The sequence below is a fragment of the Vanessa atalanta genome, chromosome 18 (genome assembly GCF_905147765.1).
Source record: "Vanessa atalanta chromosome 18, ilVanAtal1.2, whole genome shotgun sequence".
Classification (NCBI taxonomy): Eukaryota; Metazoa; Arthropoda; class Insecta; order Lepidoptera; family Nymphalidae; genus Vanessa; species Vanessa atalanta.
Genome location: NC_061888.1, coordinates 457,838 through 474,178, shown reverse-complemented (window position 1 = coordinate 474,178; position 16,341 = coordinate 457,838). Strand labels below are relative to the sequence as shown.

At 33.4% G+C, this 16,341-nt stretch overlaps 1 protein-coding gene across 5 annotated transcripts in view; it reads right to left on the bottom strand.

Moving 5' to 3' along the window:
* LOC125070723 (RNA-binding protein Pasilla) overlaps positions 1-15,277 on the bottom strand; it is a 49,901-nt gene extending 34,624 nt beyond the window's left edge. For 3 of the 5 annotated variants that reach the window (XM_047680661.1, XM_047680663.1, XM_047680660.1), the window contains exons 1-2: positions 14,887-15,276; positions 14,404-14,466 (exon numbers count right to left, since the gene is read on the bottom strand). In XM_047680661.1, coding sequence (XP_047536617.1) covers positions 14,404-14,466; positions 14,887-15,004 — 181 coding nt within the window. In that variant the 5' untranslated portion in view covers positions 15,005-15,276. Of the gene's footprint in view, positions 1-14,403; positions 14,467-14,886 lie in introns of all 5 variants that reach the window. The other 2 variants (XM_047680659.1, XM_047680662.1) reach the window with 2 other exon arrangements.
* Positions 15,278-16,341: the final 1,064 nt, after the last annotated feature.

Here is a 16,341-nt window from a genome sequence, read left to right as displayed (position 1 = left end):
TGGTCGTAACCACTGATCTATTTTGGCTCATCAATTTAGACTATACTGACTAACTCGTAAATTCCAGCAACATAATTTTCCTGGTTTCGTCGAGTCGGATAAAAATGGAGACATTCCCGGTCTTGTCTAAGATCTAGTAATTAATTCTAGGATCAAATACTTAGCTCCTCGACGGTCCGGACTAATGGTCTAATTAATCTTGGCGAAGTATTTTCGGTCTAGACATGAAATAGATAAGGGTAGTGGGACGCGTTATTAATCACTACACGAAAGGATACTACTGTCTGTCTGAACCTTCGTTATAAACTTGCGATTTTTTTATTTCAAATTCAACGAAATAATTTCGTACTGATTCAGAATAAAAGTAAGTTAATATTTGTCAGCAAAGACTTATAAAGGAAATTATAAACACGGCTTCGTGCGTCAAGTTGACTGTTTGGTAAATAAATTTCTTCAAAACCGGGAGAAGTTTAATTACAATGACACCGGGTACTCCGAGATGAACAAAAGTCCAAAACTCGCGGCGCCGGTACCGCAACCTTTTCTTTAGATTCTCGCAAAACATTATTAGAAGAAATTGAAACCGAAGAAGTAATTCAAAGTATTAACGGTATACTTTTACGAGTCATTTATATATTATGATTGTTGTGCGTACAGTTGATACATAGAAATTTAGGACAGTCTTATAAACTTATTTATAGTAAAATAGACTGGAAAATACAATGAATATTAAATAATTACTGTTTATACACATTGCTAGCAATCGTCTAACATAATTATCATCATCATATTCAGCCTACATTAGTCCACTGCTGGACATAGGCCTCCCCCACGGCGCGCCACTGACCCCGATCTTTCGCCCTTCTCATCCACTTCGTATCAGCCATCTTCCGTACATCATTGCTCCACCGTACCACACTACGCTTACGCTCTACTTACTCTACTTACTCTAGAACCTTCATGTCCCAACAGCTACCCGTTCTAATATCTCTGTCTAACAGTTCTTTAATATTTTCCATTATTGAATATGTATCAAGATTCAACAAAAATACATTTATTTGAATAACGTTTACTGATCCTGACGTATGGGGAATAAATGTACTCTATACAGAAATAAGTTAATTTTAGATTTAATCGTTTAAAATAATCACTAACAACTTACTTAGATTAAAGTAATATAAATACCAAAATATCCACTAAAGGATCACATCCGTGGGGTTGCCGCTTTAAAAAATGCAGCAATAACTTTGAATGGAGGAGCTCAAGTCGTCTACGTGAAAATAAAATGCTGGCCGAATTTTCGACAATGCGCTTACAAGTGACGCAATTTCTTAAGCTAAAAGAATTCCGCCGACATTATGAATTTCCTTCCGTGAGAACTTATACAGGGAACTATACAACTCGGTATAACGGAATATATTATTATGTAATTGTTATTGTTTGCAGCAGAAAGCTGAAAAACCCAGATGACCCGGTGGCTAGAAGAACGTGAATTTTAACCGAAGAATGTGGTTTCAAAACCACTAAAAACATTAAATTTGTTGTACGTAATTAGTTTTTATAATTTATCTCGGGCACAGATTTCATACAGAACATCGTGAGGAAATCCTTTTCAAAAGTAGGCTGTAGCTCAGCAGTGAGACTTTTTTTTAAACAACTAACAACCCAGCAACACCTTGCAATTAGAAGTAAAATCGACGACTACGAAGCGATTTGACAGTTACTATTTTGTTGAAAAGTTATAATAATATACACAATAAAGAATTTCAGTACACCTAACATTAGGTTTTAAATGTTTATGCTATATTTTTAAAAATATCGCGTCATATCGCCCACGACACGGTCACTCGCCACCCCGCGCCCCGGGTTATCGGGTAACCGACGATCACGGAACTCGCTAATAGACGAAGCGCAGCTGTCACGTCATACTTTATGACATATTCAAATACTTGCCGCATGTTTATTTAATAACATTAATATTCACGGGGAGTGAGTGTTAAAAGGTCTGCTACAAAACAGCGAAACTGTTAAATTTGTTGAATTACCACATAATACATTTAAAAATCTTATTGAAAGATAATTAATTATAAAATTTTATTACTCAACAAATTAAATACTTTTTGGATAAAGATATTTGGAATAAACTCGGTTTCCATCACAGGACTGTCCAAAAACAATAATTGTCAATATTAACCTAATTGTTAATTAGATTTTCTTTAATTTCCTGCTCAACTTAAAATTCAAAAAGACTTTATTGTAAAGTTATTTCTTTTTTACATTTAATTTAATTTGAAGCGACACATTTATTACTTTTATTTATTCACGAAACACATTTACTGATAAGGCCCGCACAAACTTAATCTAACTATAAAATGTAATTGACGTTCCACGACCATTTAAATGACGTTCGTATAAATTAATTTGAAACGGACGACGATTGGTTATTATAGAGATTAGATTAAATGAAATTGTTGGCGCTATTTATAACTCGTACGAAATATTGATAATAATAAATCGCAAACGCAATCTTATCGTAAATATATAAAACTAGCTGTTACGAGCTCGCCTCGCTGGACATTAAATAAAAATAGGGGGAAGATCGACGGAATTCAAAGAATTAATAACCACCCACGGACGATAACGCGTCGATTGGTGATATTCTCAAACCGATACGTTTAGTTAATTTAACGTGATTTACGAAAAAAAAACATATACTAAAACATATAAAATATATATACGTAGGATTCAAAATCAAAATAGTCCTCATGCAACAAGGCTCATAAAAGCTTTTTTAAAAATAAAAACTACTGGATTTCATTAAATGCAAAACGACTACAGTTTCGTTATGTAGATTGTACAGAGAACTGACAAGACACTGAGTATAAACTACTTTTTTCCACCAATTTACTCAGGTATGTTAATTAAATTAAATTGCGCTTGCGACTCGTAATATCGATTCGACCCGCAGGCTGACGCACTGCAGCGCCCGCTTTGGCACGGTCTCCTGGACCCGACTTTATTAAACGACCTGCGTCCGTAACATTACCGAACAACTTGGTATACTCACTACAGTCGATGCAGTGATCCGTGTATTAATTACCTCTTGTATTCGTGACCGATGAGCGTGTACGCTTCGAGATACAGTTCCTAAGCTGAAATATATTTACGTGCAGAGCGTGACTGATTTTTTTTTTCGTAATAAATATATACATAGAGATTAAGCATCTCTCGATAAGTTATATAACGTAACAGTAAAATTTTAATTTTTTTTTATTAATTATATTATATAATGTTACTTGTTATATTTAAAGACAATGGCGATTGGTGATTTAAAAAAATCTCGCTTCAAGTTAATTTGAGGCAGACTGATCAGCTCCCTACTTAAATTCATATATCATGTAATAATTTATCTTCAATATACTTCTAACGTTTTATTAATATGTTTTCTACATCCGTCCTTTTCAATTACACTAAATAACAAACAATATTCTACGTGACGCGTTCAGTATCATACAAATGTAACAGGAAAATTATTCTGCAACGGCTGCCATACAATTTCATACATACACAATGAAGTCGAACGATAATAATTAAAGATGATTATACTCGCGATGGCAGAGTGGTCGTAGAACGTGATTCTTAATCAAAGATTGGGTAATCAAACCCGATTAGAAAAACTATTTTTGTGTGAAGCACTTGGACATTTACGACCGTTACTTTATAATCTAAAAAAATGTATTTGCTACTGATTTTATTGTATATACATAATCAATGAATCTATATTATCTGTATATGTTTCCTGAAATCATCCCACTCTTATTAAAATTTTACCCTATTTGTGACTTATTAATTTTAAGTAATAACAAAATAAAAATATATAATGAATATTATTAAAAAGTACTTTCGACGGAGCGATTTTATCATTGAAAGGTTAAAATTATCCATCCTTAAAATAGGTTAGCACGTAGCACATTATGATAACGCAATAACGTGCTATATTTTAATATTTCCTTATCTCTTATCGACGTAACCCTTCGCCTGCAGGGTGTCGCAATGCGCCCCGCATTGGCACGGCCTCATGTACCCCACTTTACACTGACCGCTTAGCCGAGCTTGATCGATGTCTACTCGACTAGATAAGATTGCCGACATTAATACAGTCGTTAATCCAGCCCTCAATTTCACCTTAAAAATGGTGCCCTGCCAAACTGAGGGTTGGCATTTCAATGATACTACTTAAAATAAAAACGTCATCATTTCAACTGTAACATTTTTCCATTTCATTTTCCTGGCATCGCTTTTCACTCGTATGCTATTTGGATGGCGTAACTTCAACATTTCCTTGGCACGATCGGCTTGCGTCATTTATAAACTGCTATATTTTATTATACCGGAAGTTGTCCGACAATACCCACTTACAAAAAATACAATCGATATTACCATTTCATCATTAAAGTTTAATTAGTGTAAAATATCGACGTGTTATGTTTTATTACTTTCGGTATAATTAAATTAAATTACATTACATAAACATTTTTCGTCATAGGGCACGCGTTTGAATTAAGCCGCCAACCCACAGTGGCGCACGGACGCTTAGCACGTGTAATTATCTTCGATATATACAAGAATATATTACGAGCACCCACACTGACAGCCCACGCACGGTAATGTCAATATATGTCGTGCCTGAGCATGGCCGTGCGCTGCTGTGGGATGTCGACTTCTGCCTAATTACTGTATTTCTTTTATAGTCGTTTCATCTCGACTAAGTAAACAAATTCCTTCGAACATAAATAAACATAGTATATTAGTAAACATTAAAGTCTATTGCAAAAACAATAATTAAAGTTGAACGAATCGCGATTCTTATTTTGCGATTATAGAGCACTAGCACGCCGCTTCGCTTCGAGGGGTGCGATAATGTTAATAAATAGAAGAGTTATTTTTTTTTTTAATTTACAACAAAACTTGTACATCGTATTTTTAAAAAGATACAGATATATTCGCGTTTAATTAGGTCCACTCGTTACGCTATATTTACAATGTTAAGCAATTATCTATATTAATAGATCAGAGAATCGCAAGACTTAATAAATCGGCCGTGTGTCTGTTTTATTTTTGCAGGGTAAAATATGTGTGACATAAAACCGTGTATGTTTCCAACGAAGAAATTCGAAGGAAAATCTTTATATGTAAACAATCCATCCACGTCTTTAACAAAGTCCCAGAAAGCCTAGGCCGTTGCAAACTCCCGACTGAACAACGTGAATTATTCCACAAAGGAATCTTTCAAAATACTAATTGGAACAGTTCAAAAGAGAGAAATTCACTTTTTCTCGCGTCATTTTTTTTTAACGAAAAACACTAAAATATAATAGAACAAAAGCCATTCATTCGTTACACGGTTTCGTTTTCTTAAATGATTAAAAACGTCGCAAAACTTCAACTCCGGTTGATACTTTTCAATGGAATGGCTATTTCATCTTCAATTTTAAAATGCCGTCCCAGAATTTCGCATTCTCTTTTATTATGCGACACTAAATCATTTCCCCTCGGGAGACCATTATGTTGGCACAAAAGATTCCTAGTTTCGTAGGAGGTCAAAGCATTATGCTCAAATCATAATCAGGTCATGTGAGTTAATGAAGATGCTCTGTTTTCCGCACTCGGCGAAGCGCAATCGAGGAATATTTAATATTTACAGCTATTGTTCATGTTGCGGGGACTTGGTTTGGACACTAAACTCGAGGTCCTGGGTTCAATTGACGCGTCTTGGAAGGTACGTAGGTACAAAGGCTGAGCTTGAACTATTTTTAGTCTTGCCGGATTTGCCATTACATCATATTATGAAAGTGCCTTTATGTCTTGAGCATATACTTTATCATCATCATTAATCCTGGAGTCGAAAACCTTTATTTGTGACTATTCTAAACTATACAAACGATAAGCCATGAAGGTGAACGTAAAACGATTTCGTTGTGGACAAAAAATTAAAACAACGCAGAAAGAGCAAATTTATTTAAAAAAATACTTGATAATATTCTACATAAATATTTATATTTCTGTTTGCGCACATGGGATCCCGTTATATCCAGAATAAAATATACATTGCGAACGCAAATCATAGCCTCAGTTCTAAAGGCTATTTAAAATAATATTAAATACTAAACAATATCTTTCGTCTATTTTTATATTTACTCACAGCCTTCACGGATTTTAATGAGCACCTACTCAACCCCACGTAACCCAACCTTCGTAATAAATTGAACCAATCGATAGGGCGTACAAATGGTGAACGAAATGACATAAGACCTTGTAGATTTGAGTTAAATATTTAACACGAGAGATTCATTTGGTGTATTGATTAATGTAACCTTTGAAGAAATATCTTTATAAAATATTTATAGAATCATACAGAACTGGTTAGATTTTTCTAAAACAAAAACCTATAATATAACAAAAATGTTTTGCAAAACGCACCCTAGATTGGACAGCTATCCCTAGACATAGCTAAAGCTAGGTCACCTCACGTGTCCTATATTTTTAAAGCGCGCAATCTACGCCCACAAACAGCGCAAATCGAAGAAAATGGGTCATGCACGATTGCGCATAAGAACGATAACTCTGATGTACAGCTTATCAGAGTCAGTTATCGATGTAATGCTGGCCGAAAGGCACAAGTCACGAGCCCCTCCCATATGCCCGAAAAACAACCTAACCGCATTGCACCAAAAGCGATGGAATTGTTTCACGTTAGATCGATTCCAAAGAAATTTTCCGTTACAACAATTTACACTATGAAGTATTTTTTTGTTTTACCTGATAACTATATTCGACGTTGGAAACAGTTCAATGCTTATAATTGAACTTAGGTGCTGTGAGTATATTATGTAGTTTAATATAAACGGTACTTTAACAAACCGATAAAGAGTAAAGGCCATATTGTGTTAACTAAGAAGCATTGAAACCCAGTTATTAAACATTCAGTTTTACGATATGTTGATAGTCACGATTGCGAAATAAGAAAAGGTAGACGTAAGCGAATTCAAGTGAAGTTTACTCAAAGCATTTGATCGCCTGTTACGAACCAGCGCCAACATTCGAGTAAACACGTCCTGAAGGTGCAAGCCTAAACAAACAGAACTCCAAATGGCCACTCGCCACTCATTACGAGGATTGCTATGCATTTACATTAAAGTGCCATCCACCTTAATAGGTTCGAGGGTAACTTTGTTTGTACCATTTTGTTTAACAGTTAACCACATTCGGGATCACGGCTGATAAAATAATTTTGCACAGCGTTTTCTTTCTTAACAGGCGTTCATATTAAACACGTTAAAATTACGAACGCTATAAACAAAGAACTTTTAAGGTCATAAAATTAAATAACTGCTGCGAAATAAACTCATTATAAAGCAACGCAGTAATCGAATACAAACGAGCAAAGTTGTTGCAAGTATATAAAAATTAATCTCAGATCAAATTCAGAAATTTCTGGCGAACGCTGCCAATTATGTCAGTTCACGGAGGCAGCTCGGAGAACGAAGATCTGAGCCAAATCTTGGCAAAACAATAAACCACAATTAGATTAACCTACAACTGAATAATATTTTGTAACTACAGTCAAAATACCATAAAAATCGAAAGTACTAGAGTACTACTGATTGTACTCTCTTTGAATGCTAATTAGCGTTTTGTCTGTTTCACGCTATGAGATGTCGCTTTCGGGGAACAATGGTTCCATCTGTATCTATGTATGCGGAAGGAAAAATACAAATAAGTCACGTTTCGCCTGTACGCGACTCGAGTTGATAACAATCAATATTTCCAACTTTCTCTCATGTATTATATTTTTCATTTTGATTATTTTGTAAATAAGGTAAATTTAGACGAGCAAATGAAATTTATTCCTAAAATATCCCCAAGAAGTTTCATTTTAAGGTCCGCCTCTCAAGTTTTTGACTTAAAATCAACAAGAAGTTTGTTTCTTTTCAAAACAAAACAAGGGCTTGCGAACTCCGTCAACTTGAGGAATTTCACTTCCGAATGATTTATCTGGGGAAAATAATTGTTTCCAAACCTCTTTGATATAACAATTCGAATAACTTTAAACGGACTGATGAGAGAAATTTATTTATATTTTATATGTAAAATAAAAAATACATGCCATATCATCGTTAAAGCGAAATAGAAAAAAAATAACGATTAAGACCAACACAAGATACCACAGAATAACAGAGAAAAAAATCTGGGTTCTGGAAAAGTGCCTATTTTAAGGCCTAAAAACTAGTACATCAGGCTCTTCGTCTAATTGGACTGTTTGAAGCGCGAGCCCCTTTCCCGTTGAAAACTCGTTTGAGTAAAAACATCAGTTTCTTTTTACTGAGATTTTTTTAGGTTTAGTAATTCGGTAAGGGATTTCTCTTGTTTGTGCTTCTGTAATACAAACTTGGGTGAATACATTAAGGTCTTCCACTTAAAAACTTTTTGCACTAGAAAGATAGATAAATAGATGTCATATTCAAAGAATATAGGATGGACTTATAATTTTTCCTATTTATATAATTCAATTAATGAACATCTACAATTTTTTTCTGACTCAAAATTATATTCCAAGAGAAAGATAGATATTCATATTGGATCAGAACTATTACCGATATAGTTTGCTGGTCATTTACAGTCATTATCATTTAGAACATCCAATAAATCGTTAACATATATTAGTTGTCCATTATTCAAAATATCAACACAGCTATTTATTTAAAACGTTTGCATTTTTATCAATAACGTTCATTACTATCGTGACTACTGATAATACATTCATTGTTTCTCTGTCAATAATAACAACGTAATAACAACATTTTGTAACGGGACATTCGTCCTTAGGTTTCATGTTCTTAAGGATCTTATTTGTTTATCAATTTATCGTACATGTGACTTGTTAGAACGTTTAACAGTAAATGGGTACTTTTGCAGCGTCATTGTATTGTAAAACGATTAGATAGAATAAATTACATTAGGTAACTATCAAGACATGGTCGTCATTTTCCTTATAAAATAGGTTTTTAGTGTTTTTCTAGCAAGTAAAATCAAATACATTCATTTGTTATTTAATGTTTTCTTCATGGCAACAATTAATTTACCATTTATGTTTTTTTTTGAGTGCTTTTAATGACGGTCGGATCCAATCCGTGCCAGTCACTTCAGTTTTCTACTCTATTCAAGCTTAGTAACAAAGCTCTTCATTGTTATATACCATTATGGAGGGTGGGTATCAGTACTAACGGCTTTGCCTATAAATATTCTTTAGGGCATGATGAGCTGAGCAAAATTATTATATGCTATATAAATGTGTATTGTATAACATAACCGCTCACTATCAAATGGTCATTAACTTTTCTCCAATAAAAAAAAAGAAATGAGTTAAGTTTGCGAGTAAGCACCACGATACACTACAAAACTTCAGCTTGTTTTATAAATATTAAAGCATCCGATCATATCATTCATTGTCAATTACTACAAGAACCATCGACGAACCCGGAAACACATGTCTAAGTGCACAATAGAAGGCAAGTGTTTGCTCTGAGTTAGGAAGCAGTCGCGAGATAACGACCGTATTTGTTATTCTGATACATACGAGTACATGATAACAAGCTATCACAAATTATTTTATAATGCGTCGATATCTTGAGATAAGCATCGTTCATATTATGTACCATTAGATATGAATAGTACATGTGTCAAATATCTAAGAACTAAGCGCTCCGATAGACGGATGAACAAATACTAAAAGCAAATAAAACGTCTTTCTTCGAATTTCTGCGCTATTATGTCAAATCCTTAAAGAAAAGTTATGGTCAGGCCGAAGTTACCAACGACTCAGTCGTCTGACCCATTTAGAACTTCTGTATTCTACGTTTAGTGTAAATGGAACTTTTTTAAAGTGAACGAGTTAGGAATTTTTCTCCGTTTATTAAAGCCATAAAGGCTTAAATGCTTTTCAATTCAAAACCAGAACCTCGTTAGCTAAGAAAATACCTTCAAATGTCTCTTAAAAATAGGAGAACATTTCCGAAAGAAAGTGCGCACGTCCATTAATTTAAACGCAAGATAAATTGAAGATAAAATAGGAGAATTCGTTTTGTTCGGTTATTTTTTGAATTCGAAATGGACCCTTAACACGGTTAACAGAAAAGACAACAGCCGAAATGGAATGTTTCGTTCCACGGGTTTAATATAAGTGGTAAAGTGTGTAACGAGTGACAGCAATGCATTACGTGATCCCTCCCTAAAAACTTACAAAAAAGAAGTTGAAAGATATGTTTTCTGGTGGTTTCTGTTTTTACGTGAAAACGGGTTAATACGAACGCTCCCTCGATACTTTACATCAACGAAAAGAGGACATTGTTTTCAAACGGTATTTATTTCTTTCGGTATAAATCTTCAATCAGTTTTACTGGTGGTTCAACTTCAGTATTTGTGTTATTGTTAGATAATACGATTTTTCTATTCAGTATTTCATTAAAAATAACACTTTTATTAAAAAAAAAAATAGTAGTCCATATATTATTTGTTGCTGTTACATTCTGTAAATTTCCCACTGTTGGTCAACATACTCCTTTCCTCTTGAGGTGAAGATTTGGAGCTGAGAACACCACGCTGTTCTACGCCACGCTAACAGATTCAGATTTCATAAATAAGGCGCACGAAAACTCAATGGTGCTTACTCAAATTTCTCGTCAATATCGAGATAAAAGAATACATGAAAAAAAAAATTGGTTATCGTCCAAATGCCAAACTGCAAATCGAGGATCGCCAAAATGCTGCATGATTGTCTATTCGCGTGTGACGTGCGGTAATGACGCACAAATAGCTGAAGCTACAAAGTAATTGCATCGATTTTACCAACACTTTGGTAACAGGTGATGATGAAACCATTTTCATTAAAACTACGAAGGCGTCAAATCTTTATATGACTCTTTGTTTTGCATATTCCATCTGAATATTTTGATAACCTCTTTTGTAAAACTGGCGATAAAGACATACATTAAAAATAATGTAAATATAAATGATAGAAAATCTGTGGAGAATACACTTTAGGAGAACAGTGGGTTTTCAAACTGAGATAATACTAAACAACAAATTAAATAACTTTGCAGCAGCTTGTATGAAATGTATTTCAAAAATGTACAATTCCTTGAAAACAATCTCAAAAGGTGTCAAGACTGGTCTGAATCAGATGAAACGTTATTCATGTTGCCTTTGATGTTCCGTGATTAACACTTTTTCAGACTACAGAGCTGTGAAGTTTCCCTTAAGACTGGCTCTTGAAAAAAATCAGATTTTCAATAATACCGAATGTACCTACTATTTATAATGTATATATTATAATTGTATACAACCACCTCATTTATGTAAGGGTTTATGAGGATACTGATTACGAAATCCTGAGTTCGTACCCCAGGTCGAGCCATGAAAAGGTACAAGGTTTTTTTTGTCAAGTCTAGTATTTGTCGATGTTAACTACAATATGATAGACAACGGGCTTTAGTTAGCATCTAAAAGCGTTAGTCCAGGGCCTGGACTGTTTTCGAACTTGTCAGATTTGCACACACTTGTGCGCGATAATTTGTCGCCCTCAGTGGGCTAGTTCCTTCTGGGCATAGGCGCCGTGGTCCAAATCAGTGAGGCGGAAATCATTAAATAAGTAAATTAGGTGCTTCGTAATTCAATACTAATTAAGTTATTAGTGACATTTATGAGGCATTTTTTAAAATAATTACATTATCATTAACGAGCTGTTGCTCTTAATGATAATTATTGTTAACGACTGCACTATCATTGTTTTCGTCGTTACAAAAAAAAATTAAAGCATATATTAAATTAATTTTATTCTGAATATTCTGATATTGAATTAGAATTTCATTTCAATTTTAGTATAACGAGTTTTCTCTTAATGAGATTTACAGATACATCATATACAAATTGCCTTTAATATGAAACTTAAGACATGAATATTTTCATTTTAAAGATAGTTTTATTAGGAATGTTAATTCAATTATTAGAGCTTTTACAATATATGTATCTATATAGCTTCTTAAAGTTATATTTTATCTAAATTATCATATTCATGACAAACAGACGAACATGATGTTTATAGTGTTATCACACAATGATGATCAATTAAAATTATATATGTTACAGACATGCATTTAAGTTTAATTTTATGTTAAGATTAGTGGTTTTCGACGTTCGTTTACGGTAAATATTTCTGAACTTATTTTTTTATATTCTATTAGTATCATCGATAGCAGGTTTTAACGTAATAACGCGGGTAGTAATTTTCGAACAAATTTTATGTAGACTTTAAATTTAAGGTGGTCAGTTTTATACGGATAAAATAGGTCAACTTTTATACGACTAAAAATATGTGTTTTATTAAAGTCTCGTTTGGTTTTAGTATTATCACTCGTCAGCTATCCTACTGCTAAACCACAGTCGATACCAAGTTTGATTATCTGTTTCGACTTTGATAGAGAATTAACATGGGACATAACAGGCACATGGGATCTAATATATAATGGGTCAACAATGACAAATAGTGGTTACTTGCCATGTGGACTATTAGTCTGCCTGCCTTTTATAAGTAAAAAAGAAAAATCTATTCCCTGATTAGAAGTATTGCATTGTATTGTAATGTAATATTTACAACAAACGAGCAATACCATATAACTATGATATTAATTCCACAGATAAGATAAAACTATTAACAAACAAACAGCCTACAATCTACAATTTCCTCTATTCTATATTTAAAAATGCAAACTGTGATGCACGGCTTCGTTCAACTAAACGTTTTATTTGTTTACTAAAAAAAAAAAACAGAAATACGCGTCTTATTGCTTGTAAAGCACATATTTTTAATGTTACTTCATACATTAATGAATGAAGATATTTATTTATTACATTCGCGCATATGCGAGAAAATAAATAGTTTTTCGTACTTTATGTTGCCAATTTGTTTACGAATATTATAAAATAAATGAATTATTAGTTTTCTATCGAAAAATCACACTGATGTCATCAAAAACGTTACTTCAAATTAATCATTTTGCGAAATGCTACAATTATTTCAAAGATATATTTATGGCTCTTAAATATTTTTTATTAAGTAATACAACTACTAAGAGTTACTTCGCTTTTAAATATTGTTGATTCAACAATTAACATCTTCAATAAAAATATTTGTTGTTTCATTACTTACATCCTTGACATTTAACGTGAGAATTATGATGCACTGGCAAACGAGACAGTGCCATCAATTAATCTTACAGAGAAATATAATAAATGTTTCACAAAGTCCATTCACAATATTGAATAACCAACCACATTCACGCTCATAAACAACAATGGAACATCTATTTTATTAATATATCATTCTTGTCCAAAACTACCAAAATAATCCCTATTCGACAATGTAAGCAGTAAATTTTTACAATCTCAGCAACATTTTGACAACACATCCATCAACCTTGGAATTATTCATAGCAACGACAAGATATACCCAACTCTAAGATTTTGGCTGTTAAGTTGAAAATAACATTAGAAAGACAGACATCCAACACTGACCTTGCCATCATCGGGTAAGTTGCCTTCAAATATAACATCTATAATTATTATTTACTTAATAATATTTACAACTAAATTTCATAAATGATACATTGATACCGTGCCAGTCTAATACCTAAATACGGTGAGACATTTTTAAATAAAGTCAATGGATAGATTATGCAAATAATGTTAATTTTCCGGTAGGTTAGTTGGGATGACTTTCAAATAATAAATAAAGCAAATAAAAGCGATCAGATATGAAATAAAATTTCAAGAAGAGAGTATTGCGATGATCCTAATAGTAATGTTGAAGATCTGTACACTTAGGTGATGATCACACCAACGATGCAACGACTAAGCCATGAGTGGGTCGGTGTGAGGCTAAGTACAGGCTCACAACATCGAGGCAATGTTTACTGTGCAATGGAAATTGACGGTAAACGCTAACGTCTACGCCAGCTCATTCTGCTGATGGCTCACTGTCGCAGTGTATAATACACGCACATATTGACAATTTAAACCAGCACTGATAAAACTTGGCATAAGAAAGTTTACAACAAAGATATCTAACATTTTCAATTTTGAAACAGCTTAAATGCTTGGTTTTCCTTATTTTAGTTTGTATATGGAATGATGGTCTCTGAAGAGCTAGAGTCAGAGAGCTGGTGATGAACTGGTGATCAGTGAGCATCAGCGAGGAGATGAGCATGAGCGCTTGCGCGCGTGAGGCATGCGCGCCACCAAAATCCACAAAGCCGATGAGGAGCGAACATAATTACTGTGACGACTCACCGAAATGAGACGTTATATTGCCATGGCCGTTAGCCAGTGGCAAGGCCGTCACCAAGTCTTGAACTAAAAAACAACCACTCACTTTTAACATTGCATACAATTAAATAATGTAATACATACAAAATAGCGCGCGCGCTTATCGACGCCTCCGATAAACCTTAATTTTTATGTCTACTTTTATCGAGAATTACACTTGTTTGTCGTAGCAGGACTTAATAGCTATATTTAAGAGTGTTCAATCATATTAAGTTAATTTTTACAATATTTAGACATATTACACTCGTAATCGTTATATTATTGTGATTAAATAGGTCAAACTGATAACAGCGACGTAACATTCTGATAAGAATCTTGTTGGTGACCGTATAGGTATGTATTACATTTACATAGCAGGGTCGACTCGCTGTGTCAATGTTAACTTTACTTGCCAAATACGCAATCGAGTAAAAACAAAGTGGTCACTGCAGGTGTACAGGTACTTACCGGAGCTAAAGTGCGACCTCTTGACGTCCCCATTTTCCGAGTCTCCATCGAGGGGTCGTTTTCTGGAGTCCGTGATTTCCGGACTGGGACAAGTATCCATTCCTGTGTCAGCGGCCATGTTGAATTTCAGGGCAATACTATAAACTTCTCTAGCATAATTCCCATTACGTAATTGCTTCAGAATGCGTATAATGATACTGCACTATACATTATAAATAAATAATCGAATACACTTAACACTTAAACGACTAAAACTAACGAAATTTAAATTTTGAATGGTCTAATTATTAAAATATAAGAAGAGAAGTGACACTATAGTTATTACGTCTAAATGTAATGTGAACGTTTGTCGATACTGCTCTGCGGCTGTTGTGTATGGCGCATACTCAGAGTGAACTTATCTGCAGTTGTGTTTTCGTTGTGTTGGCAGCGCTGGACTTTGACAGCTACCAGCTGATTACTTTAGTGATGCGCAATGTTCCTCAATCTAAATTATTTTTTCTATACAATATCAAATCAAAAAATAGTAATAAATACTAATAAATTAATATAATGATAAATTAAATTTATTTATTCTTTCCTTTTCAATATAAATTTTTTATATTGCCTTAATAACAAATACAATATTGTGTAAGAAGCAGTAACTCAACTAATCCTGCCATGTACTAAAGGTCTCCTAGCTCCTCCTTTAAGGATTAGGAACTATTTATTTAATTATTTTTACAGTAAATATGAGAAAGACTAAACTTAACCAACATTATCAAGTAATAAGTACTTATGATAGGAATTAAAAAAAGTAATATGTATTATTTAGCTTTTAGCTTTAGATAGAAAACAACTTATTTATCTTATTATGCAGACTTATGATATTTATAGCATAAGTTCGATTGTTTATTATATATGATTATATTATTAAAAGTTATATTAGTACTGCTGAATTCTTTATTTCGAAAAACTTTAACACAATTATAAAATTTAATTTAAAAAAAACTTAAATCTTTTAATAAGTATATATTTCACATCACTATAAATAAAAAAACACGCAAGGTCGTTCGTTGCTTATCCAATCAGAAATCGTGGCTAGCTTCGTACTAGTGAAACTAGTTTTTGCGCCACTACTTTTTGTTCTAAAATAAAACATGGGTCATGTAATCAAACATTATTGATCATTTATATAAAAACTTAATGCTTTCCTGAGTGGTGAAAATTCCTTAAAAAAATTTAATATAATTAGTTTATTTAACTTTAAGCAAAAGCTAAAATACATTTAAAACGAACTTATACTCTTCATTTTCAAATATGGCGCGAAGTCATCTTCGCCACCTACATAACTATTAGCTTGTACAGGGCAAAGTAGGTCAAGGTAGGGTATATAGCTTTCTCTGTCGCACGCAAATAGCGCATTGCTGGCTGGACTCAGCACTATTGAAAAAAATTATAAATGGGCCATTCAGC